Source organism: Mobula hypostoma, chromosome 7 (assembly GCF_963921235.1).
Source record: "Mobula hypostoma chromosome 7, sMobHyp1.1, whole genome shotgun sequence".
Classification (NCBI taxonomy): domain Eukaryota; kingdom Metazoa; phylum Chordata; class Chondrichthyes; order Myliobatiformes; family Myliobatidae; genus Mobula; species Mobula hypostoma.
Genome location: NC_086103.1, coordinates 163,718,992 through 163,746,172, shown reverse-complemented (window position 1 = coordinate 163,746,172; position 27,181 = coordinate 163,718,992). Strand labels below are relative to the sequence as shown.

Genomic DNA, 27,181 nt, shown 5'->3' with positions numbered 1-27,181 from the left:
AGCTGGTCCTGCTGGTCTGGACGTCCTTGTTTGGGGATGATCCTGAAAGCTGCTGTTGTGCTGGGAAATGGCAGAAAAATATAGACTGTTGTCTCCCACAGAACTCCATGTGTTGAGTTGTTGTTGCCTGGCAATTTGCATGTTGCCCAAGCGTGTAGTCCGGAGTTTGAATTTATTTTACTTGAGTTTCCATTCCTTAGATTCATCCAGAAAAGTCTCAGTTTGGGCTGTGGCTTCCTGATCTAGATGTATAACTTTAATTCGATGATTGAAATACTAGAAGGGAAAATAGCAATGCAACTTCGTATGGTCGATAGCATTGCAACTTTGTAAGTTGCATCTCCATCTGGTATGGGAGTAGCTGAGCATAGGACCAGAAGTCCCTACAAACAACCATGAGAACAGCTGAGAGGACCATAGGGATCTCTCTATCATCCATCGGGGACATTTATCAGGAGCACTGTGTGTGCAGGGCCCTTAGTATTATTAAGGATCGTATCCATCCATCCAGCATCCTCTTTGACTTTCTACTGTCAGATGGAGACTCTAACGCATGAAAACAAGGTTAGGATGGGAAACAGTTTCTTCCCTCTGGCCACTAAGCTTTTTAGCTCCCTGTCGCATCGCATTCAAAGTGCCACTGGTTAATCTGTTCTGTCCCCTGTAAAATTTAATGTATACACTTGGTCTGTTTATGTGTAATTCATCTGTAGATTTCGTAAGTAGTTGTGTTATGTATGCTACAGTGCTCTACACCCTGGTTCAGGCAAATGTCTCATTTGATGGTATGCATGTATATAGTTAAATGACAATAACCTTGGCTTGATTAGATACAGATGGCAGTGATAAATGAATATCTTCCAGTAAATTGAGAATCAGTCTGAGGGACTGAGTGTGACCTGTTATATTCTGTAATTTCTGTTTTGACGATCGAAGTATCTTTAAAAATAGTTGCGAATTATGTGCAGGTCAATTGACAAGATTCATAAAATGTCATCTTTAAGGTTACAATTACAGCAATGCTGGTCATCTTAAAGCATAGTTTCATTGAGAGGAATTGTCAGATAGGATTTTGTTTATAATCCCAGCTGTTACTGAGATAAATTTGTATGAAAATAGTTTAAATTAAAACTGTCAAATGGGATGTTGTATTTGAAATGTTTCTCAGGGCACTATTTGAATTAATTATGTCAAGAAAGTTGGTGAGCATCATTAACCTAATCTCTAACCAAAGTTCATTGGATAAACGTTAAACTTTGTTCTGGTGTTTGAATTTTATTTCAATTTTACTGCAGATATTCAGTTACAAATGTTCTTTGCTTCTCTAAAATGAGCAAAATACTTGTATTTTAGATAAATTGATTTATATTTTAAGGTGGAGAATAGGTGCATTGACATAGTTTGAATTCTTTCCCCAAATGTATCTGAGGTTGTGTTAAAGATATTCTTAGGTTTGAAAATACTTTCTGATACTAATTTGCAGTGACCATGCTAACAAAGTTCCTGCAGAGCACCTGTTTTATGCACGTAGATAAATGGAAACTAAAGAAAGTTACTTTTTAATTAACTGCAAGTGTTAAGTTATTTATGTTTGTAGTTTACAGTTTTGACACTAGTTACAGATGTCCTTTTTGGGAAGTGATGAAAGTTTGAATGTGTTTTTCATGTGTGTGTGTATTGAAAATAGTTCTGTTTCTTAAGCCATTGAATTGTTGCCCGCTGCATTTTGAATTGATGGAAATTTGAAATGAGTAAAGAGAAACGTGTTGAAATTACAGCTAAATCTCAAGAGACAGAAACTGCTGCAACCAAATTAATCTTTATGCATATTTTAATTGGAGTACCTAGTCTTAAAACCCTTTATCATCTTCATCTTTACTACAATAACTGCAGCAGAAGCTCAAGCAGCTGTTCCAGATTTTGTCCCTTTGACCTTGTGATCTTCCCAAAACCTAAAATACCATTTTCTGTAGTTTTCTTCTCTCATATTTGGCTAGAAGTTATTTACAAGCCTACCTCCACTGACTGATTCCCTCAAACTGTTGACCATTCAATTTCCATCTCTGGCGTTCAATTTACTTTATGTTAACTATTCATTCTCTTTTTAAACTGTTGAAGTTCCTGGCTTCAGAAAAACTCAAATCTGCTGTTTTATCTCCCATCATCTTGTGAATATACTTATGTGAATATATTTACTTCAACCTTGAAATTCAAGAATTATGAATATGTACATTCTGGTCATAACCATTCATAGCCTAAAATGACACTTTTGGAGGGAGCTAAGGAGCTGATATTCATATTTAACAAAGAATGAACTGCTGGACCATTCTGTCAAGATACTGTAACCCCTCTGATGCTTCTCCACTCTTGACTATCACCTCTCCAAGGAATAATTCTTGAGCCCCTTTTGGTTTTATTCTGTGTCTTGCGCTTGATGACATCTGAAGAATCCCAGTTTCTACAGGTAACTTTAAAGCTCCCAGCTATCTTTCATCATTACCTCCCTTGATCCTGTCTTCAGTTTATAAATGATCAAACTCATCCATTAATCCATTAAGTACTTTTATCCTGATTATCAAAACCATTGTCATCATTGCAGTCATGAATTTTCATAACAAACCACGAACTTTATCCTGCTTCTTAATGGATGTTGAAGTAGATCATTGTCAATCCCAAGATAAACTTAAAGGCACAGATATGCCATGATAGTACTATACTTCCACTTGCCTAACATGATACAGTACCTCTTCTGCCTGCCTCAGTTGTTTTAAGTATGTGTCTGTGACTTAGACATACTGGTACTGGTATTGGTTTAGATTGGTTCTATCCCCTATAAACATTCAAAACTGTCATTACCTGCAGTGGCCTGCTCAGCCATCACCACACTCTGGTTGATATGCATTTGCTCTCAGAAACTGCTCTAATTGTAAAATCACTGCTCTCTCTTCTCCTCCTTGCCTGTAAAATTGACCAAAGTATAGAGTCATCAAACACTACAGCACAGAAGCAGGCCCTTCATCCCATCTAATGTGTACCAAACTATGCACCGGCCTAGTCCCATCAACCTTCACCTGTACCATACCCCTCTAATCCTCCCATCTGAGAACTCGTCCAAATTTCTCTTCAGTGTTGTAATCGAACCCATATCCACTGGCAGCTCATTGCACACTCACCACCCATTGAGTGAAGAAGTTCCATCTCGCATTCTGCTTAAACATTTCACCTTCATCCTTACCCCAAGATTTCCTGGTAATGGGTTATCTATGCTAAGCATAAAATAATGAAAGAAAGCTAAAGTTATGAACCATCAAAGGGTATACATGTTCTTCAAAGTATTCATAAGATTATGTCGTGGTTCGGCAGATTAGTAGGCATAAACTATTCTTTTAATAGTCACCTTTAAACAAGTAATGTAAATTATGGTAAGGCATGTTAGTATGAATAACATGACTGATAATATTGAGTAACTCTCGCTTCTTTTCTTTTTCTTTTTAAATCTTTTTATTGAGTAAGTATACAAAAAAGGTAAGCCATATAAACATTAATACAATGTTAAAGTATAATAAAATTCCAAAAGATAACAATACCAAAAAGAAAATACTACAAACAATGTAATTTAAGCATAAGAAAGCAAGATAACATAATAGTATACTAGATTTTATATATATCAATGGAAAAAAAAAGAAAAAAAAACCCCAAAAAAAAAACCCACCGTGCAACTAACTAAAAGCAAAGCAAAGCAATGGGCTAACTTGAAACCAAACAGAGTTAAACTTAAAATCACGTCCTCAATCCCGACCTCCATTAAAACAGTGAAAAAAAAACAAGAAGGGTAAATATTACATTAAATGAAAATATCGAATAAAAGGTCCCCAAATCTGTTCAAATTTAAATGAAGAATCATAAAGATTACTTCTAATTTTCTCCAGATTCAAACATAAAATCGTCTGAGAAAACCAAAAAAAGGTAGTTGGAGCATTAAGCTCTTTCCAATGTTGTAAAATACATCTTTTCGCCATTAAAGTAAGAAATGCAATCATTCTACGGGCTGAAGGGGAAAGATTACTAGAAATTTTAGGTAGTCCAAAGATAGCAGTAATAGGGTGAGGAGAGATATCTATATTTAATACCTTAGAAATAATATTGAAAATATCTCTCCAAAAAGTTTCCAAAGTAGGGCAAGACCAAAACATATGAGTTAAAGAGGCTATCTGCCCCGAACATCTATCACAGAAAGGATTAATATGCGAGTAAAAACGCGCTAACTTATCTTTGGACATATGTGCTCTATGAACCACTTTAAATTGAATTAGGGAATGTTTAGCACAAATAGAGGAAGTATTAACTAATTGTAAAATCTGCCCCCAATCATCCACAGAAATGGTAAGCCCCAATTCCTGTTCCCAATCTACCCTAATCTTATCAAATGGAGCTTTCCTAAGTTTCATAATAATATTATAAATCATAGCCGATGCACCTTTCTGACATGGATTAAGGTTAATTATCGAATCTAAAATATATATAGGAGGAAGCATTGGAAAGGAAGAAAGTATAGTACTTAGGAAATTTCTAACTTGTAAATATCTAAAAAAATGTATTCTTGATAAGTTATATTTATTAGATAATTGTTCAAAAGACATAAGGGAACCATCTAAAAATAAATCCAAAAACCGTAAAATACCCTTAGTCTTCCAAGTTTGAAAAGCGCGATCCGTAAAAGAGGGAGGAAAAAATATGTTACCTAAAATAGGAATCGCTAACCCGAATTGATTAAGATCAAAAAATTTTCTGAATTGAAACCAAATGCGCAAAGCATATTTAACTATCGGGTTAGAGACCTGCTTAAGGCGTTTCGAATCAAAAGGAAGAGAGGAACCTAAAATAGAACCAAGTGTATAACCCTGAACAGATTGTAATTCCAATGCTACCCATTTAGGAATAGATAGTATGTCCCGGTCAAGTAACCAAAATTTCATATGTCGAATATTAATAGCCCAATAATAAAATCTAAAGTTAGGTAATGCTAAACCTCCATCTCTCTTAGCTTTCTGTAAATGTATTTTACCCAGTCTCGGATTCTTATTCTGCCAAATAAATGAAGAAATTTTAGAGTCAACTTTATCAAAAAAAGATTTAGGAACGAAAATTGGTAATGCCTGAAACACATATAAAAATTTTGGCAAAAAAAACATCTTAACTGCATTAATACGACCAATCAAAGTTAAATATAAGGGAAACCATTTAGATGAAAGTTGAGTAATATGGTCTATTAATGGTAAAAAGTTAGTCTTAAATAAATCTTTATGTTTACAAGTAATTTTAATCCCAAGATATGAAAAGTAATTATTAATCAATTTAAATGGAAATTTATAATATAAGGGAAGATGTTTATTAATCGGAAAAAGTTCACTCTTACTAAGATTTAATTTATAACCTGAGAAAAGACCAAATTGTGCTAATAACTCTAAAACAGCAGGAATGGATCTCTCAGGATTAGAAATATATAAAAGTAAATCATCAGCATAGAGTGATAATTTATGGGACTTTAATCCCCGAGTTATCCCAGTAATATTTGAAGATTCTCGAATAGCAATTGCAAGAGGTTCTAATGCAATATCAAATAATAGGGGACTAAGAGGACAGCCTTGTCGAGTACCACGAAAGAGAGGAAAAAAAGGTGAGTTTAAGGAGTTAGTACGAACCGAGGCTACAGGGGAGTGATATAACAGTTTAATCCAGGATATAAATTTCAAGCTAAAATTAAACATTTCAAGCACCTTAAATAAATAAGGCCATTCTACTCTATCAAAAGCTTTCTCGGCATCTAAAGAAATAACACACTCAGGAACATTTTGTGAGGGAGTATAAACGATATTTAACAATGTACGAATATTATAAAAAGAGTAACGACCTTTAATAAAACCCGTTTGGTCTTCCGAAATAATAGAAGGAAGTACTTTTTCTAGTCTATTTGCTAATAACTTAGAAAAAACTTTAGAATCAACATTTAATAAAGATATTGGTCTATAAGATGCACATTGAGCAGGGTCTTTATCCTTCTTTAGTATTAAAGAAATTGATGCTCTATTAAAAGATTCCGGAAGTTTACCAAGTTTCAAAGAAGCCTCAAAAACCTTATAGAGCCAAGGAATCAATAAAGAAGCAAAACATTTATAAAATTCAACGGTAAACCCATCAGGGCCAGGAGCTTTCCCCAGATTCATAGAAAAAATAACATTCTTAATCTCATCCATTATAATGGAAGTATCTAATAAAGAAGACATATCCTGTGAAATCTGAGGGAAGTCTAACTTATCTAAAAAATCATTCATATATTTAGAATCTCGAGGAGACTCTAATTGATATAAAGAAGAATAAAAATCACAAAAGGTTTGATTAATCCCCACATGATCCAATATCAATCGATCATTTTGGTTATAAATCTGATTGATTTGAGATTTAACATAATTAGATTTCAATTGATTAGCCAGCAGCTTGCCAATTTTATCACTGTGAACATAAAAATCACTTCTTGTTTTCTTTAATTGGTTTACAATCGAGGACGAGAGTAGTAAACTGTGTTCCATTTGAAGTTCAGTTCTTTGTTTGTATAGCTCCTCAGAAGGAGCCATAACATATTTCTTATCAATTTCTTTAATCTTGTCCACAATTGCCATCTCCTCCTGCTTCTGTTTCTTCCTCAAAGCAACGGAATACGAAATAAACAATTAATGTAATGAAGAAGAAACTTGACTTTTTGACTTTTAAAAACTCTGACTTGGAATCTAGAATGCGACGGCAGAATTTACGAATGATTGGCGTCAGGGAAGCCGTGGAAGCTAACAACCCTATGAAATATTTCTCCCAACTTTTAAAAGATGCATTCCCTACTGTATTTCCTGACCAACCACCGCTACTGGATCGTGTTCACAGAATCCCATCATACTCGTCTAGGTCAGATAGACCTAGGCATGTTATCTTACGTTTTCATTACTTTCAAGACAAGGAGAGACTGTTTCGATTCGCTCGATCTAAAGGTTTCATTGATTTTTCGGATCTTAAGTTCCGATTCGTGGAAGATTTCAGTAAACCAATCTGGGACCAACGGGTCCGTTACAGATCCGTGATGTCGGAATTCTATAAGATGGATTTAAGACCAGCGCTGCTGTACCCTGCACGTCTAAGGATTCGCATGTTAGATGGAGCCCTTCGTTTTTTTGATTCTCTATCGGATGCCCAGAGTTATCTGGATCAACTTTCATCTTCAACATCTTAATTGCCTTTTTTTAATTTTCTCCGTTGATCGGAGGCTGTGAATTGGTTGGTTTTAACTTTTCTGTGCCCTATTTGGGCAGAAAAGTTTACTTTCGATTTCTTAATATGGCTGCTAAACTTTCTTTTTAACTGCGTCATTTCTTTCTTTTCCCAGGGGATTCTGGGTGGTTACTTCCCTTTTGTCATCTTACGTATTTCCTGTGCGGCCTTAAATTTTGTAGTTTTTTTTTAAATTTTATTCTGTTTTGCTTTTTATAATCATTTTATGTTAATAATCCTATTTTTTTTGTTGCTGTGTCTATTCATGAGTTTGAGGTTTATTGTGGTTTTTTTTTAATATATACTTTCCGGCTTTTGTTCTGTTCTGTGTGTATTTTAATTGAGCTAACTTTTTTTTACTTATTTTTTTACTGTTTTACAATTAGCTGATCCTTTTCATATTTATACCTTTTTTTTAGGGAGCGTATACCGGAAGTCATGGGGGTAGTTTTAGCGCTTGCTTCTTTCTGGCGGGTCTGCTTTAGATTTCGCCTTGGGGTCTTGGGGTGGGGGGTGGTGGGAGGGGCTTCACGTTTTAGTTTGTTTCTCTTTGGGCTATATACATTATTGAAGTATTGGTTGCGTCCTTTTCCCTGGTATCTTTTGTATGTTCTGTTTCCTCTCCGGGTTTGTGGGTCGCGCCTATTGTCAATCCTCCTTGTTATGGGTTGACTTTAGGATTTATGGAGTCTATTATTAATTTTGTCTCCTGGAATACTAATGGTCTTAATCATCCTATTAAAAGGAAAAAAGTTTTTAAAGTGTTCCGGAGACTTAAAGCACAAATTTTATTTTTACAAGAGACCCATGTACGGAGGGGGGACAGACTACGTTTTTTCAAATTCTGGAAGGGACAACAATTTCATTCGAACTCCAATGCTAAGATTCGAGGCGTCTCTATTTTTATAGACTCCTCAGTTACTTTTATACAACAGGATATTATCTCTGATCCGAATGGTAGATTTTTATTGGTTAGTGGTTTACTATTTAATAAAAAAGTAGTTTTGGTTAATGTTTATGCTCCTAATATGGATTGTCCGGAATTTTATAAATCATTGTTTGATCAGTTTCCGAATTTGAACGAGTTTTCATTGATTTGGGGCGGAGATCTTAATACCTGTTTATCTCCAGCTTTGGACCGTTCGGCTCCTTTACGGACTTTACCTAATAAATCTGCAAATTTGATTAATTTTTTCCTTTCTGATTCTGGGTCGACGGACATTTGGCGTTTTCTGCATCCTCAGGAAAAAGATTTTTCCTTTTTTTCACATGTTCATCATTCCTATTCAAGAATTGATTATTTTTTCATTGATTCTCGTCTCATTCCTTCAGTGATTAAATGTGATTATGATTCTATAACCATTTCGGATCATGCTCCACTTAAGCTTTCTATTAAAATTATGGCCAATATACCAAACAATAGACAATGGCGTTTTAATTCGCTGTTGCTTCAACTCTCGCTTCTAAGACTTGATTAAATCCAGTCAAAGAAATCCCATCCATCAGATTGATGTATTTTGGCTGCTTCTTTATGAATGATAGCCAAAAATAGTTATGTCTTCAGACTCAGCAGGTATGCAAGTACAACACTCCTTGCATATAACTGTACATAATTTCCCCTCTCTTCCGCTCCCTTCCCCGGCTGCTAAGAGAAGATCTAATGCCTTACAATTTTGAAGAACCATCTTGTGCATGGCAACCATTTCTGTCGTTACTTTTCCCAAGGCTTCAGTACTCCTTGCAACACCATAAAACGATCTCCTTTTGAAATGTCAGATTTACTTCTAGATTCGGGAGGTAAAGGTAAAGTGTGTTTATGTCTCATAGTCCAGGAAAAACATTCCCCAAATAACAAGATCCTAGTCAGTTACGCGGAAGAGATATAGACTCCATTTCCACACAAAGTACATATTGTTCCATGAACTTAGACCGTTTTTTATTGCTTGACAGGAGCTTTGTTGAATTGTAATATTTTTCTAAAAATTTTGGCATTCTTACCCATTTAGGACAATGTAGAGTGTAATTGCATGAGCTATTCCTACTGGAATGGTACCTACTGAGCTCAAGCAAAAGGTAGCTTTTATAATGAACACATGAAAAGATTCAATAGCTTTGTCATGACTATTAGGTGTGGATATATCCCAGGATAAGACATGAATAAGGTCAGATATGATATTCCCTAAATAATGCTGGTCATATTTACATAAAATATCCATTTTAAGATGGTATGTAAGGGGTAGCATAATTAGTGTACATTTATCTCCCCTGAGAATAATGAATCATAGACATAACGTCAACATTGCCATTGCTGGAATGTTTAATAGAGGGCACATTTCTTCTGATTGTACAGGGATGCCTAGCGTTGGTGAATATTTTGAAGTGTGCAGTATACATTGACACCTAGAGTTTAACAGCATCAGCAAAATCTTGTGATACTCGCAAATATACATGATGAGTCATCTCAACTGGCGCAATGTGAGTAGGGAAAATTGGCAAAAATGTAACAACAAATAATATTAGAATAAACTTGATTTTCAGTAGTTGTTGACTTGCTTGAAGTCTTCTGGCAGGTTAGTGATTTGCTCACTGTAGCCCAGCCATGCAGGCACTATGGCTAAGAGGTTACTAACAGGTTAATCACTCTGCTTGTTGACCTTGTCGGGTACCACATTAGCTCACTTGCAGCAGCTGGCATGTATCCATTTAATTTCACCACCAAGTTTTTAATTAACAGCATTTTATAATGACGTCCATCCAGCTCCTAATGGATCCTTATGTGGTTTCATAATCAGGACCCATTCACTAGGAGTTGGTGTCCTCCTCCTGTTGGTTCACTCCAAGCACCAGAGATCTGAGAAACAGTCTAGACAGCTTGAGTTAATTTCACACAATAGTTGACTAAGTTGTGTGCTGTAAATGTGTATATCAGCCTCTCCGAAATTGAGAGCTCTTAGAGGTGACATAGGACACCCTGTTACCACCTCGAATGGACTTAGTGTTCTTGTTTGAAGTTGCTGTGATGCTACACAGGACCATAAGATGAGCTGTAGACCATGATATGCCACCTTGATACTTATACAATTATTGTTTGATGGTTCCGTTTATTCGTTTGACTTATCCTGATGACTCTGGGTGATATGGGCAATGAAAAGACTATTCAGTGTTTATCAGTCGACATAATTCCTGACAAACGCTCCCAGTGAAATAGGTTCTTGGGTTACAGTCGATGTGACATGGCAATCCCATTTAGGAATACAATCTTTGATTTGAGTTTTTGCTATGTGTGGCTGTGGCTTTCATTGCTGGAAAAGCTTCCATGCATCTTGTGTCTGAGTATCCTTGACAATTTAGTAAAGGAATATAGTACACTTTTAAGTGTGAAAATGGATCAGGTGGGGCAGGAACACTTAATTGTGGTAGCTTTTCTGCTGCTTCAGGTTTCTTTTTCTGGCATGTCATGCATCTTTCAAATATTTGTTGAGCTTGTGCCCAGAATTCCACTGCCATTGGGAGTATCTGTCGATCATCTTTTACACTCCGCTGTGTCCTAGTGTATTTGCAGAATTCAACTTTGTTCCCATAAATCCAGTTGTCCAGTTCACTGTATATGTTCTTGTTACTACTTTTACTCCTTCCCATGCTGCCTTTTTTGCAATTTCATCTGCAAATGCATTTCCATGGCTTTTCATTGTAGTCATTTTGGAGTGGCTGTCACATTTTAATACAACTTTTGATTGCAGTTGTATGATATCCATAAGTTCTTGTGCTAGGTTGGCCATTTTTGATTGCGTTTTCTACAGCCATAAGAAATCCTCTTTGTCTCCACAAGTTTCCAAAATCATGAACAACTCCAAAACCATATTGAGAGTCAGTGCAGACTATAGCTGATCTTCTGCCAACTTGCAGGCTTCAATGCAAGCTTTCAGTTCTGCCTGTTGCGCAGACGTACCAGGTAGCATGCTTCCTTATGCATCTCAGTTACAGAAACAACCATTTGAATTTCCCTCTCAATCATCGAGGAGCATCAAGGTACATCAGTGTACTGAATCAGAATTTTGTTCATGTGTTTCTCGTTAATATACCAGATAAATGGTTTACCTGTATCAGGGACTCTTAATGCAGATGCAGTACACCTTTTAAAGTTTGAAACACTTTCAGTTGTTCTTCATTAAGAGTCACCGAGTCATCTGGGCCCTCACTCAGCAGATTGTTGGGTGGTTGAGCAATTTCAGCAAATGCAGTGACCCATACTGTGTTGCAGTTGCACAAACCCAGAAATGACTGGAGTTGCTGAACTATTGTTAAAGGCTTTGCTGACCTAACGGCTTTTGCACAATCTGCAGTGATTTCCCATTTACCTTGGGAAATTTTCTGTTCAAGTAAATTACTTCCTCATGTTACACTTGTGCCTTGGCTAGGGCTGCTTTGTGGTTTTTGGAGAATAGATAATCAAGGAAATAAAGAACATCATGTTCATGCTGGTCTGCAGCTTGTAGGGCATCATCCACATTGTATGACAGTCAAATTAGTTGCTGGTAGGTCTATCAGGTGTTGTCTCTCAGCCATGTGGTATAATGGGACTGTTGTTAAGCACTTGTGGTAGCCTTGTCCACTGGTGTTGCTGACTATCAGATTTAAAAGGCAACCACAGTTGACGTTTAGGCACCAGTGGTACGGACTGCAATCCATTGGACATTTCACTAACTGGAAACCACTCCAGGGCATTAAAAATAGTTGATGGATCTGCCTCTCACTTGTCAATACATTGATTAGCTACGGTTTCATCTTCAGTCTTGTGTGCCTTCATTCCTTTGGTCTTTATTGGAGTAACATGTGAGTGACATTGCTGTCAATCTTATTGTTCCATTACTTTTATTCCACTCGAGTCGGCTGCTGTAAAGTCCATGTCATGTCCATCCTGTAATTCTTCAGAGTTCAGATGGTGTCGCTGTCTCAGGGAACTGTCCAATGTAGGTTGTAATTCTCTGGAGCTTTTGAGGACTGTTTGACCTGGGCTACAGTCCCTTGGGTGGTACTTCAGAAGTGGGTGTTTCCTAGGGCAGAGCACCAACAGGAGAGTCACTGGCAGGACTGCCCACTTGAAGTAGTGGCTGCAGTTTTCCATTTTGTTTTTGCTTCTGAGCTCTGCACAATGCACTTCAATTGAGTTACGTGTTATTCTTTCGCTCATTCATTTAAAGTAAAGGTTTGGTCGTTAGACCTCTTACTGTCTCTGTCATGCTTTTTTTTTGTAGTTTATCATAAGTTTCGCATTTCTTTTGATTAGTAAAAGACTTTTTTTCACCCCGTTAACCCTTTCAATCATTCACACATTCAATTAAAGCAACTACACGGTCTTATCTCTAAATCAGTAGCAGCCATTTCTGGATCTTGATACATGCCCCCTTATTCTTAATAAACTTTACATTGGTATATTTCATCTGGATTTTCTCATTTATTTGATCAAACTTAAATATTTCATTTTGGTAAGAGTGCTTCGTCAGTTTCACAACTTTGGCCATTATTTTGATTCAATCTTAATTCTTATGTATTTTTGCTACACAGATCACGATCTCAAAGTATTATAGATTGTAACTAAATAAATTGATCCAGCAACTGAGCAGATAACAACCATATAGATTATACAACCGATATTTTTACTGGGTACCAATATAGATCACCATGCAACCAAAATGGATTGTAACTGATTAGGTTACAACTGAATAGATTTCAACCAGTATTTTCACAGCTATTTTTCTTTCTAAATAGCAGAACAGCTGCCCTCAATCCTAATTTCCATCTGATATTGAAGGCAGAACTTGTGTTTCTCTCAGACAACAGAGAAATTTCTTGGCCCTTTTGTATAGGCGCTGAAAATTCCTACTTTGTCTTTGATTATTCCATATCCTAACGTTGTAATCCTGCCGACTACACCACTTGTTGGATTCTAATGTTTTTGATCCAAGGTTCTTTTAGAAGTTGGAAAAGATATTACAATTCAACAAAGCTCCTGTCGAGCAATAAGAAATGGTCTAAGTTCATGGAACAATATGTACTTTGTGTGGAAATGGAGTCTACATCTTCTCCCCCACCTCCTTATTCTGGTTTCTGCCCCCCTCCTTTCAAGTCCCGATGGTCTTGGCCAAAACACCGACTCTTTACTCAATTCCATATCTGCTGTCTGTCTGACCTGCTGAATTAGTCCAGCATTTGTTTATTACTCTGGCTTTCCAGCATCTACAAAACTTTTTGTGATTATAATCTACCAGTATAACTTCTTTATGTGGGAGTAAACTTAAGCAACCAGTCAGAAAACCCATCCTGTCATCAGAAGAATGTGCAAGTTCCCCTCCGGCAGCATTCAAGGTTATAATTGAACTTGGGTCCCTGGAGCTGGGAGATTTAATTTTAGTTATATCATCACTGAGAAGAGGAATGTTCATTGGTATCTTTTATTGTTTGGCAAAGATGAGGGAGAAATGTACTGAAGTCAAAGTCGCAGGATTTGCCAAACCAGTTGAATGTGTTCTTCAAAACTGAAAAATTAACATGTGTAACCTGGGTGTTATTTGTATCAGTAGATAAAAGCTAAGGATAGGAAATGCATACAGTATTTTGAGAAGTGCAGACATGTATGCTACCATGTTGTTGCTACTACAGAAGCTTTGTCTCTTTTGCAGTTCCTCCATTCATCGACGTAATTGCAGACCTATCCGGTTTGAACCACCAATGTTGGATTTCCACGAGCAGTGAGTTGACCTTTCTTGTTTTATTCACCATTTTATTTTTAAGATCAACCAGGTGTCATAAAACTGATTTGTTAATAAAGCTAATTGATACTACCTTTTGAAAGTAAGATCTAGCACAGATTTGTTTATTTGAGGGTATTTGAACGATACAATAGTTTTGTGAGTTCTGAGCTACTCTATAGTTCTATTCAAAACTACAGCATGTCAAGGATACTAATCGCTTGAAACTCGTGTTATTAACAGCTATGCAGCATGAGAGTTATTGATTGTAAATGGCTTAAATTACACTGCTACTGAGGCTCCATCGGTCAGGGTAAATCATGGATATTGCGTCCTAGCTGTCTAGATACGCAAACCTGAGTAATATGATATGGAGGGCAACCTGTTGCCTTTGTAGCAGGCTCCTCCTCTCCATGCATCTAATGAATCCAAAAGAACAGTTTGGTACCAGCAGCGTTGCAGGAGTTGCCAGTCAACATTGAACTTAATGTAGAACTGCCTTAGGGTCTCCAGCTCCAGATTTTTCCCTTGGGGTTTACTCAAGAAGCCCTCACCATGAGTGGGCATAGCTGTATGAAATGACTGGTTTTAAGGTGCCAGTAACTTGCCATTGCCCCTTCTACTGTCAGTAGAAAAGGTTCCGCTGGGCTTACCAGCTAAACCACGTGTGAAGGCCAGGGGCTGCACTTTGTTGTCAGAGGCTATTGAGGCGCATGCCATTAGGAGCATTTAATAGGTAGTGGGAGCTTGTTGCTGTTACCACCCCTTGGCTATAACAACCTTAATTACACGAAGTTACGCTAATGTGGGAAAAATGTACACTAGATTCTTGCATATTTTTTGATGAATACTGAAGCTATTCAAAGTAATAATTAATAAGGCAAAAAATGTTTGCAACAAAGCTGTCATGTCTTAGCCAGAGCTGTATCAGAGATGTTTTGACTCTAAACCTGCCATTTATAACAATTCTCAATCCGGAAAATATTGAGTTGCAATAATAAGCTACAAATGTAGATACTGAAATGTAGATAATGTTTCATCAGATATATGCATTTGCAGTCATTGTCAGAGCTGAATTGTACATTGTTTACATGTTTTATCCTACTTTGAGCATGTAAATTGCAGTGAGGGAGTGCTGACATTGTCAAAGGAGCTGCCTTCCACATAAATGAACACAAGGACCAGTACTTGTATGGAGTCCTCAATAACCATGGAACACCTTGCAACTATGTACATGATAAAATTGTTTTTCTGTTGTAGAAAATGCAATAACCAGTTTATGCACAGTACCTGATAAAAGAACATACATTTTAGAAGCATGGTGCTTTTTGCTTCCTGGTTACTTCACTTCCCCATTACAACACTGTGCAGCAAATTACAGTGAATGTGGATTGAGGCACACCGGGGCCAGTACATTTTGGCCCAATTAAGCATCTGCCCCAAATAGCTGAAGTTTCCATATAACAATTACAGCACGGAAACAGGCCATCTCGGTCCTTCTAGTCTGTGCCGAACGCTTACTCTCAGCTAGTCTCACCAACCTGCACTCAGCCCGTAACCCTCTATTCCTTTCCTGTCCACATAGCTATCATAGTTTCATGGAAATAAGTTTTTAAAAAGTATAAAAGACAAACGGAGTAACAAATTATGTATTTAAATGAAATACAGAACAAATTAAAACACTATCAATACTACTATAGTACTATAAAATTTTATTAGTTCCTAATAGTTATCAGTTGAAGAATTCATCCAGTGTATCTTGGTATAATCTTTTCACTGACTGTAAATGAACAAAATCAGCACAGACACCTAGTGTAGACAATGGACTGCCTTCATACAATGCTACCAACAATTACATCCTCCAGATCTTCATTTTCATTGTAACATTCAAGACTGTCTATACCTTCCAATTCTTTGTGGTTCCAAATTTGTTGAAGTAGTGAAATCTTGAAACCACAGTGAGCAAAACGGTCTGAATTGTCTCACTTATTTCTTACTAACTACAGTGCTAAACATCACTGCTTTTTAAACACAAGCGCACATAACTGATGCTACTTAATAAGTTTGCTGGAAGCATGGTGCAATTAACATCCACACAAGTGTGTGCGTCTGATGCTAGTTAGAAACTGTTCAGCAATAGTCTCCTGCCCTGATTAAGCGGCATAGCTTCATAGCCAAATAAGCAAAGGAATCCTGGCTAATTTCTTGATTAGTTTTTGTTCTTTTAAGAGATAAACATAGAAATCTACAGCACTTTACAGGTCCTTTGGTCCACAATATTTTGCTGACCATACAGTCTACTCTAGAGACTGCCTAGAATTACCCTACTGAGTTGAACAAAATAAGCAGCTGCTCTGATTAACTGATGGTCCAATTAACCAGAATCCACTGTATTTTTACATAGATGTACTTTGAGGCCAGTGGAGGTTATAAAAGGTACATTATAAATGTAACTCAGTGTTAAATTAGCAATATAGTGCTTTTGATTGAGAAATTTCATTTTTAAGTTCTGAGGTGTAGTCTACCATGTATTTTAATCAAATGGAATTGGTGCATACAGCAAGATCTGTCATCTTCTCTGCCTGCTCTTTATGCAAAAGTGCAGTTTAGTTTGCAGTGTGGTGTTCCAGATTAGTCTCTGCATATGATAACATTTTAGTTCACTGAGAATATGTCTATCTTTAGATACAGAAGTCTTTGCATTGGATTCAAACAAAGTGAACCTTGTATTTCCATTTCCCATGCATTACTCTGAGTTCAGATGATGTCAGAGATGCAGCAAATTTAACATTATGATTTTGTTTTTGTTTTAGCTCTTTCTTACACGTTGTCCATTAGAGTTAATACAGTTTAGATTAGCACATTCTAGAAACTGTTTCTTGATTTCAGAAGCAATTTATATTTGATACAGAAGATAACCTCAGTCATGTGGAAAACAAAATAAACTGAGCAAAAGGTATTTTTTTAATAATGCCCGTTACATTTTATAATCCAGATATGATTTGAACAATGGCACTGATTCTTCCAGTAAGTCGACATAATTGGATTTATATTCATCTGGTTTTTGTTACCTGCTTTTTTGGCCGGAAATAATGAAATGGCATTTGGGAAAACAAATACATTGCTGGAAAATTTGTTGGTGTTAAGTTTAAACTCTACTAGAAGCACTGTTCACTTTAAGCCTCGGATGAAGCTTTTACATGCTCCAGTGATAGGAGTGAAGAGCTGCTGAAAATATGTGGGCTGAATATATTTGAGCTATAGTCAGAGCTAGTAAATTGTCAATTTGTTGGTATGGTTTGAGAACAAACGTAGAGATCATGGTCTCAGCAACTGTATAAATAAGCCCTTAAGTTTGCTCATTTCTGGTTATGCATGATGCACCTGGAATATAACTTCCTGCATCAATTAGCATCTCACTTTGTTTTATTCATTTACTAAAATAGCCATTCACAACTTAACAGTTGACAAGCTTATTTCCACCCCTTCTGAGATAAATGGAACATTTTTATACAAAGGTATCAGAATTCTGAGTATTTTAATAACATGGAAGTATAACTAATTTTTTTAAGTCTTCAGTACTAGTTGCTGAAGCTTTTGTAATGACCTTGGTTTATCATTGGTTAAAACACCTACAGTCTTATAGCTGGATACAAGAAACTTGTAATAAAAGAGACCCCTTAAGTGTTTATTAAAATGAATTTTTTTAGCGCTTCCGGTTAAGATGATGCTACCGAACGTGTGCGACAGCTTCCTGGTAGTCAAAAAGCTAAGAAATCCGACTAAACACATCACTAAAAATACTTTTTCTGAGGTAAGTTGTGTTAAATTATGGCTGCAACAGTGAAGGGGTGAGCAATGCCGAGGCGAGTTGGGGGATGAATCGATCAGATGGAGTCCTGATGCCTGTACAGCTGACCTGGGAGCAAGGTTGAATCACTCAGGGTGTTGTAAGGAGATTCGATTTAAATGCTCGTACAACTGGCTGGGGTGTGAGGTTGCATTGCTCTGGGTGCAGAGTTGATTTGAAGAGCTTGAGGGCAGTTTTGGGCTGGGCAACGAAATCTAAACTCAGACCAAGTCGCCTGGCATTGTGGTGTAGACCTGGGGTATTTCACAGCAATGGTGCCTGGGTCCTAATGTGAGGTACGATGTGCTGTTTAGACATTTAAACACCGGCCCAGATTGGAGGTGAGGGCTGATTTTGCTTGGTCTCCACAATGTTCGCCCCTCTATCTAGGGCATGGAGCCTTTTGTTGTTCTGTCATTGGGTCAATTTAAATGTCAGCCCAAACTGAAGAAGATGTTAGTTGGAACAAGAACCAATTTCGCTCATTCTCTGCGATGGTCACTGAGGCTATGAAGTCTGGCCTGGCTGCTGTGCTCTGTGCCCGCTAATATGATGAACTTATAAGCAAGTCTTTGGGCCTGCTACAGGCAGCTCAAGGGTTTGGATCTGAGGACTCATTTTTGGTTTGAAACGCTGTTGTTCACTTCAATTGCTTGGTTTTTTTTTCTTTCTCTTGCGTATTGTGTAGGTCTGATTTCTTTTTATTTTTTTCTTTAAGTTGGGTTCTTTGAGGTTTCTTGCTTTGATGCTACCTGTGAGCAAGCAAATCGCAAGGTTGGACAATTTATACATCCTTTGATAATGTTCTTGAATCTTGACCACATTAGAATAGCTATCTCAGTGACCAGGGAAACAACAACTGGGTCAAAATCTCAGAATTGTTCCTTTTACTCACTGTTCCATACATTTCCAGTACTATTTTTGGGCACATCTTGTTCCATGACGAGAGACACCCAGCACAGAGGGTAGCAGCATGCTGTTCAGTCAGAAGTGGGTGCTCCTGGGATTCTTCAACATTCAGTCTGACTGTGAAATTTCACATGAGATCAGTATGGACTGTTCTCCCTCTCCTGATCAATTAATACACTTCCATGTTGACCATTTGGAAAAAGTGCTGATAGCAGCAGTATTGCAGAATGTATTCTGGTTGTGGCTGGTGTTACTTTTTGACTCTTTAGATCAGGGTCACCAACCTTTTTTGCAGCACAGACTGGTTTAATATTGACAATATTCTTGTGGACTGGGGGGGGGGGGTGGTCAAGTAGGGTTAAACTCACCTCAACATGTCTTTTACAGTTAGGGTTGCCAGCTTTCTCACTCCCAAATAAGGGACAAAAGTAGCAGTCAAATACGGGACACTTGTGTTTACCCCGAGAAAGACCACCATGACCATGAAGCCTTGAGCGGGCACCTGTGTGTGCATGCGTGTACGTGCGGATTTTTTTCCCCCGCAAATCGGTTTTGGCTTAATCTTCCCGACTACACTGTACATACATTATTTCTACTTTATATAGGCTGTGTATTTATCATATCATTCCTGCTTTTACTATATGTTAGTGTTATTTTAGGTTTTGTGTGTTATTTTGTATGATTTGGTAGGTTATTTTTTGGGTCTGGGAACGCTCAAAAATTTTTCCCGTATGAATTAATGGTAATTGCTTCTTCGCTTTATGCCATTTCGGTACGAGAGATTTCATAGGAACGCTCTACCTTAGCGGGGAAAATACGGGACAAGGGCGGGCCCCTATGGGACAAACCAATTTAGCCCAATATACGGGATGTCCCGGCAAATATGGGACAGTTGGCAACCCTATGTTCAAGTTCCAATAGTGCGTGACAGGGAATGAGGAAAGGTGTAGCTGACTCGTATCGTTTCCTCGCGGCCCGGTAGCCTGCTTTGCTGCCCGGTGGTTAGGGACCGCTGCTTTAGAAGGGTATAACTCATTCTGTATCTGTGGTAGGTAGATTAGAGAATCAACAAAGGTTGTGATGGAGCTACCTGGAGCATTGGATGATGGGAGGTAGTTCTGTGACTGACCGTACCTTCAATCTACTCGTTGCAGATTCATCTACGTTTGACAGTGTTGGAAGGAGTGTTAGCCACAGTGCTTATATATGCCATTTTATTTTTGCTACTAAGCAAAGTTCTCACAGTAAGGACAGTTTCAGTACAAATCTAGCAATTCAAAACCATACATTGAGGCCAGTAGGTTGTCAGCAGCAGCAGCAGAACTGTTCTTGTATGATCAGTGGTATGTCAAAGACCTTACTGTCCCAGGCCTGTTAAATTTTGCGTTTTTTTTAGATAAATAAAGATATTGTGAGTCTGCTCTACCATTCAATAAACCCATGGTTTATCCAGTCTTGGCCTTAACACCTCTTTCTTATTTCTCACCATATCCCTTGACTCCTTTGCAGATTAAATGTTAGTCATTTTTCACCCCAAGTATATTCAGTGACTGCAACTCCATGGCATCGGGAACTCCAAAGAATTGTGACGTTCTGAGGGAAGATGTTCTTCTTGCTCAATCTGAAATGGGAAACTTAGTATTTTGAAGCTATGTTACCTCTTTCCAAATAATCCTATGAGGAGAGACAGCTTCTCAAAACCCAACTGTCAGTCCCCCTTCAGAATTTAGATTCATTAAATTTGCCCTCATTTTTTTCCATGCTCCATATTTGAACCCCTTCATTGTAGGCATAAACCCAGTGAACCTTGGCCCTGTCTCCAATGTACACACATCCTTCGAATTGAATTTTCTCTAATGTGCCATCTGCCAGCTTCTTCACATTCATTTTAACATGTCTGTCAGCCAGTAAACAAATTACAGATGGGTGGCAGCCTTGTCACAATTAGCTGGATCTTTGTATCTAAACCAAATTTGACAAATGTACTCTTGATCCATTCAGCCAAGTTATCAGAGTAGGTTAACAGTTGGTTGAGGCCCTAGCTCTGATCCCCTGTCACATCCCACTGGTTATTAATTGCTAATCTTGAAAATCCATTTATATTGCTTATTTGTTTGGTAATGACCCCCCCCCCCACCAAACCCATGTCAATGTGTCACCACTGGTCTTGCGCACTCAGCTTCTATATTGATTTTCATGTGGAATTTATTGAATGTCCTGTGAAAAATGAGCACAGTAAAAAAAAATGTTGCTCCTGTAGTGCTGAGGACATGTTCCAGACCAAGCAACTCCTAATTGATCATAAACATGAGATTCTTCAGATGCTGGAAATCCAGAGTAACACTCAGACAAATGCCGGAGGTCCTGATGAAGGGTCTCAGTGCAAAACTTTAACTCTTTATTTCTTGCCATAAATTCTACCTGACCTGCTGAGTTCCTGCAGCATTTTGTGTGTGTGTGACTCCTCTGGCCAAGCTGTCCCTCTACAACTAGAGCAATACTGACAAAAGGAAAAATCGTCCACAGATGCCTTGTTCACAAATATTAGGACCAATCCAACCTTGGTTATCTGATAGCTGAATAGCACTTTCCTTAAAATGATAGATTTTGTCTGTAGTGCATATATGTTACTTACTAGTGTTTTGCTCACTTGCCTGTGCTCAGTTGGGCTTGTGTTGGAATCACTGTTCCAAAGCTCTCTCATCACTGTGAATGTGTATCACCATTCCTTTTGTCTTGAATCAAAGCCTGGAGCTCCCTACCTAATCCCATCTGGTGGCATGTTCTCCATGTAGTTATTCAAAAAGGTGACTCGCCATTGCTTTCAGATGACTGGATGGGAAGTCAATGAGAGAAGTTGATAAATTTATTTCCCTTGCAGAGGTGAACCAGTATTATCAAAATTCTGTATTTTTTAACACTAATAATCATCAATTGGGTGCATTTTATTTCTGCAGAATTTACTAAAAATTATCTTCATACTAAAGAAATTTACTACTGATATTAAGTTGCAATTATTACCAAATTTTTACAGTAAAGTTTCTTTGTAGAAGTACACAATTTTAAAAAAAATTATTAGTTCTGCTTTTGAAAAGTGCTGGGATAACCACAAATTTCCTCTTGAATGGTTTAAAGATTGAGAAAGCAGAAATAAATCTAATTTTACAAATTCTCTTCTAGTTCCTGTAATGTAGTCATGTTTCCAAAAGTCTCGAATAAAACTCAAGAGCTGCAATTTTATGCTTTGAACTTAACAGCTTAATAGTGATATTTAGAGCCTTAAATTGTTAGTATTGTACTTATTAAAATATTCAATCAAATACATATAAAGGAAATATTGAAATGTTTTGTCCTCATTCTGCTGCAATTTTTGTAGGAGGCTGGAATGTAACCAGAATTGAATGTGATCCAAAATGCTTTGTGGTTAGTTTTACCATTACTGGTGAACTAGAGATATAGCTATGAGTATTTCAGACTAAGAGCAAATTAAGTGTAATCTGGTAGTTAATCCTTGCAATTTTCATCTACTTGCTGTCAGCTGTTTAAACCCAATTCATATTTATAATATTTCTGAGATCTTTTGTGTTTCATATTAACAGCTCTCCTTTTGTGCATTGGTTCTGTCATCAAATATTAATGCTTTTCACGAGATACATGCCAGTATTGGTTTAGTTACTTCTGATGAGGTTCCACACGGTAGGCTTATTCAGAAAGTCAGAAGGCATGGGATCTAGGGAGGTTTGGCCAGGTGGATTCAGAATTGGCTTGCCTGCAGAAGGCAGAGGGTCATGGTGGAGGGAGTACATTCGGATTGGAGGATTGTGACTAGTGGTGTCCCACAAGGATCTGTTCTGGGACCTCTGCTTTTCGTGATTTTTTATTAATGACCTGGATGTAGGGGTAGAAGGGTGGGTTGGCAAGTTTACAGACGATACAAAGATTGGTGGTGTTTTGGATAGTGTAGAGGATTGTTGAAGATTGCAGAGAGACATTGATAGGATGCAGAAGTGGGCTGAGAAGTGGCAGATGGAGTTCAACCCGGAGAAGTGTGAGGTGGTACACTTTGGAAGGACAAACTCCAAGGCAGAGTACAAAGTAAATGGCAGGATACTTGGTAGTGTGGAGGAGCAGAGGGATCTGGGGTACATGTCCACAGATCCCTGAAAGTTGCCTCACAGGTGGATAGGGTAGTTAAGAAAGCTTATGGAGTGTTAGCTTTCATAAGTCGAGGGATAGAGTTTAAGAGTCGCGAGGTAATGATGCAGCTCTAAAACTCTGGTTAGGCCACACTTGGAGTCCAGTTCTGGTTGCCTCACCATAGGAAGGATGTGGAAGCTTTGGAAAGGGTACAGAGGAGATTTACCAGGATGCTGCCTGGTTTAGAGAGTATGCATTATGATCAGAGATTAAGGGAGCTAGGGGTTTACTCTTTGGAGAGAAGGAGGATGAGAGGAGACATGATAGAGGTATATAAGATATTAAGAGGAATAGATGGAGTGGACAGCCAGCGCCTCTTCCCCAGGGCACCACTGCTCAGTACAAGAGGGCATGGCTTTAAGGTAAGGGATGGGAAGTTAAGGGGGATATTGGAGGAAGGTTTTTTACTTGGGGAGTGATTGGTGCGTGGAATGCACTGCCTGAGTCAGTGGTGGAGGCAGCTACACTAGTGAAATTTAAGAGACTGCTAGACAGGTATATGGAGGAATTTAAGGTGGGGGGTTATATGGGAGGTAGGGTTTAAGGGTCGGCATGACATTGTGGGCTGAAGGGCCTGTACTATGCTGTACTAGATTACATTCTATGAATCAGTGCAGGTCTTTTCTATTGAACTGACTGGACATTTGGTGCTTCAGTGGACAGTTGGAAAAAAGAAAATCTGAACAATTCTGGGAAAAAATGGAAAAGGGAGTTTAGATTAGTTAGCTACGGCGAAGGCCCGTGTAATTTTAATGCACAAAATTCTAGTATCAATAAGGAAGAATGGCAAGCAGACTAGCCTTAAATTTGGCATGCAGCTTGCTGCTTACTGGGAAAATCTATTTTGAAATATAATTGAGCCAGGGGTCATTATTCCATGTTTTCTCGAATGATATAAATATTGTTGATTCAGCAAACTGGTCTAAGTTATAGCATTGCAGTGCTATAACTAAAGGCAAATGAGTGAGTGCACAGTCCTATGAGTGAATAATCCTTTAAAAACTTGATCGAAGACTAGCATGACATGCCAACTAAAATTTTTTGAGTGCCTATGTTGAAAGTCATTGAATCCAGTAAGGTCTTTACTGAAGGATTACTTGCATAAAATGTCACACTATTTACTGGTAAATTATGCGGTGAGAAGTTTTGTTCACTGGCGTCTAAGATGTGGAGTCTAGCCTCTCTTGACCCTGATGGGCACTAAGTGCCTGGTTGAATCAGCCTTGCATTTGTCTAAAATAGTAGGGATTTAGATCAGGATGTGTCGTGTGTCATACCCCGCGTACTCATTATTTTAAATCGTCAGTTGAAGCAATCACTGGTATACACAGGCATGTGGACTCAAGTGTGTAATCAGTCTGTCCTATCATTCTTGGCTTCTTCCTCCCTCCCTTATCCACACCAGCTTTCTTCGTCTTATAACAGTGAATGTGATAATCTCATAATTGCTCCCATTGCACATTCCAGGCCAACATTTATCTTGTATGGAGAAATAAACTTGTATTCAAAACGTATCTGACACTATTATATGTAATGCCATTTGAAAATTGTTTCCGTAAAACATTTCCTGCAAAACTATTTATAAATCAACACAACTAGTCTCTGAATAATTAGATAATGTTTCTGTGCTTCCAGAAGTATGCCCAGTAGCTACTAAGGACATCGCCGCTAACATCTTTGATAGATCTCAATGTTATGTTTTTCAGAACATTTGTTAGGTTTAAGATGGTTTTGCATAAACAATAACTATAAAAGAAACTGAGTTCTTCTACAAAGCAGAGTGATCTTTTCAGCCTTGAGGCTGAGCCAGTAGTTAACATAAAATGCAGTGGATTCCGGTTAATTGGGACACATCAGACCAGTACCAATACATTTTGACTTGATTAAGTGGCTCCCCGTTAGCTGAAGTTTCATGGAAATAGTTACAAAGGTACACAGATAACAAACTGCCATTTAAATGAGGAACAAATTGTATATTTAAATGAAATACAGAAAAAATTAGAACACTACCAATGCTACAGCGGTACTACAAAACCATACTAGTTCCTACTAGTTATGGACAGAGGAATTCATGTAGTATACACAACTGATGCTATTTAAGAATTGCTTGCTGTAACCACAGTCTAGTGTCTAACGGCCATACAAGTTCACATGATTGACACTAGTTAGAAACTATTTGGCAAATGCAATGCTCCCTGTAATTTGTAATGACCAGTCTGTGCAAAAATCTTGTACTGTGAAATTTTTTGCCCAGTGACAACAACATGTGCACTGAATAAAAACAGTATTAATAAGCCAGTTCTAAAACTTGCAGACAAATCATTGCAAACTCCGCGTTGTTAACGCCATTCACGTCAGAAACTGGAAAAGGAAATATTGTATACGATCATGAAATATACTTAAGATGCCAATGAGGTAGAGGGTGACAACCATTTGTACACAGTTTAATTTCCTTTGTGCACTACAAGTGAAAGCTGTGTCCACGTGCACACCTTAGAGGGAACATTGTGGCAATGGTCTCCTGTCACAATTTTAAAAAAACATAGAAAACCTACAGCACAATACAGGCCCTTCGGCCCACAATGCTCTGCTGAACATGTATGTACTTTAGAAATTACCTTGGGTTACCCGTAGCCCTCTATTTTAATAAGCTCCATGTACCTATCTGGGAGTCTCCTAAAAGGCCCTATCATATCCGCCTCCACCACCATCGCCGGCAGCTCATTCCACACACTTACCACTCTGCGTACTTTTTTTTTTAAAAAACGCAACAATTTACCCTTGACATCTCCTCTGTACCTACTTCCAAGCACCTTGAGCTGTGCCCTCACATGTTAGGCATTTCAGCCCTGGGAAAAAGCCTCTGACTATCCACATGATCGATGCCTCTCATCATCTTATACACCTCTATCAGGTCACCTCTCATCCTCTGCTGCTCCAAGCAGAAAAGACCGAGTTCACTCAACTTATTCTCATAAGGCATGCTCCCCAATCCAGGCAACATCCTTGTAAATCTCCTCTGCACCCTTTCTATGGTTTCCACATCCTTCCCGTGGTGAGGTAACCAGAACTGAGCACAGTACTCCAAGTGGGGTCTGACCAGGGTCCTATATAGCTGTAACATTGCCTCTTGGCTCTTAAGCTCAGTCCCATGGTTGATGAAGGCCAATGCACTGCTTGCCTTCTTAACCACAGAGTCAACCTGCACAGCAGCTTTGAGTATCCTATGGATTCGGACCCCAAAATCCCTCTGATCCTCCACACTGTTAAGTGTCTTACTAATAATACTATATTCTGCCATCATATTTGACCTACCAAAATGAACCACCTCACACTTATCTGGGTTGAACTCCATCTGCCACTTCTCAGCCCAGTTTTGCATCCTATCAATGTCCCACTGCAACCTCTGACAGTCCTCTACACTATCCACAACACCCCCAACCTTTGTGTCATCAGCAAACTTACTAACCCATCCCTCCACTTCCTCATCCAGGTTATTTATAAAAATCACAAAGAGAAAGGGTCCCAGAACAGATCCCTGAGGCACACCACTGGACACCGACCTCCATGCAGAATATGACCCGTCTACAACCATTGTATCCTCCTCCACCACAGTTGCCAGCAGTGCATTCCATGCACCCACCACTCGCTGTGTGAAAAACTTGCCCCTGACATCCCCTCTGTACCTACTTCCAAACACCTTAAAACTATGCACCCTCATGTTAGCGATATAAGCCCTGGGAAAAAGGTCTCTGGCTATCCGCACAATCAATGTCTCTTATCATCTTGTACACCTCTGAGGTCACCTCTCATCCTCTGTCGGTCCAACAAGGAGAAAAGGCCAAGTTCACTCAACCTATTCTCATAAGACAAGCTCTCCAATCCAGGAAATATCTTCGTAAAATCTCCTCTGTGCTCTTTTCATAGTACCCACATTCTTCTTGTAGTGAGGTGACCAGAACTGAACACTGTACTCCCAAGTGGGATTTAACCAAGGTCTTGTATAGATGTAACATTACCTCACTGGTCTTGACCTCAATCCCATTGTTGATGAATGCCAACACACCATATGCCGCCTTAACAACACTGTCAATCTGCGCAGCAGCTTTGAGTGTCCGAACGACACGGACCCCAGGATCTCTGATCCTCCACACTGCACATT

The 27,181-nt window shown here is 38.3% G+C and overlaps 1 protein-coding gene across 2 annotated transcripts in view; it reads left to right on the top strand.

The window, feature by feature from the left end:
• The window catches only part of tmem131 (transmembrane protein 131), a 191,722-nt gene that overhangs the window by 68,766 nt on the left and 95,775 nt on the right, over nucleotides 1-27,181 (top strand). For both annotated transcript variants that reach the window (XM_063054492.1, XM_063054491.1), the window contains exon 4: nucleotides 13,995-14,063. In XM_063054492.1, the coding sequence (XP_062910562.1) occupies nucleotides 13,995-14,063 (69 nt within the window). The remainder of the gene's footprint in view (nucleotides 1-13,994; nucleotides 14,064-27,181) is intronic.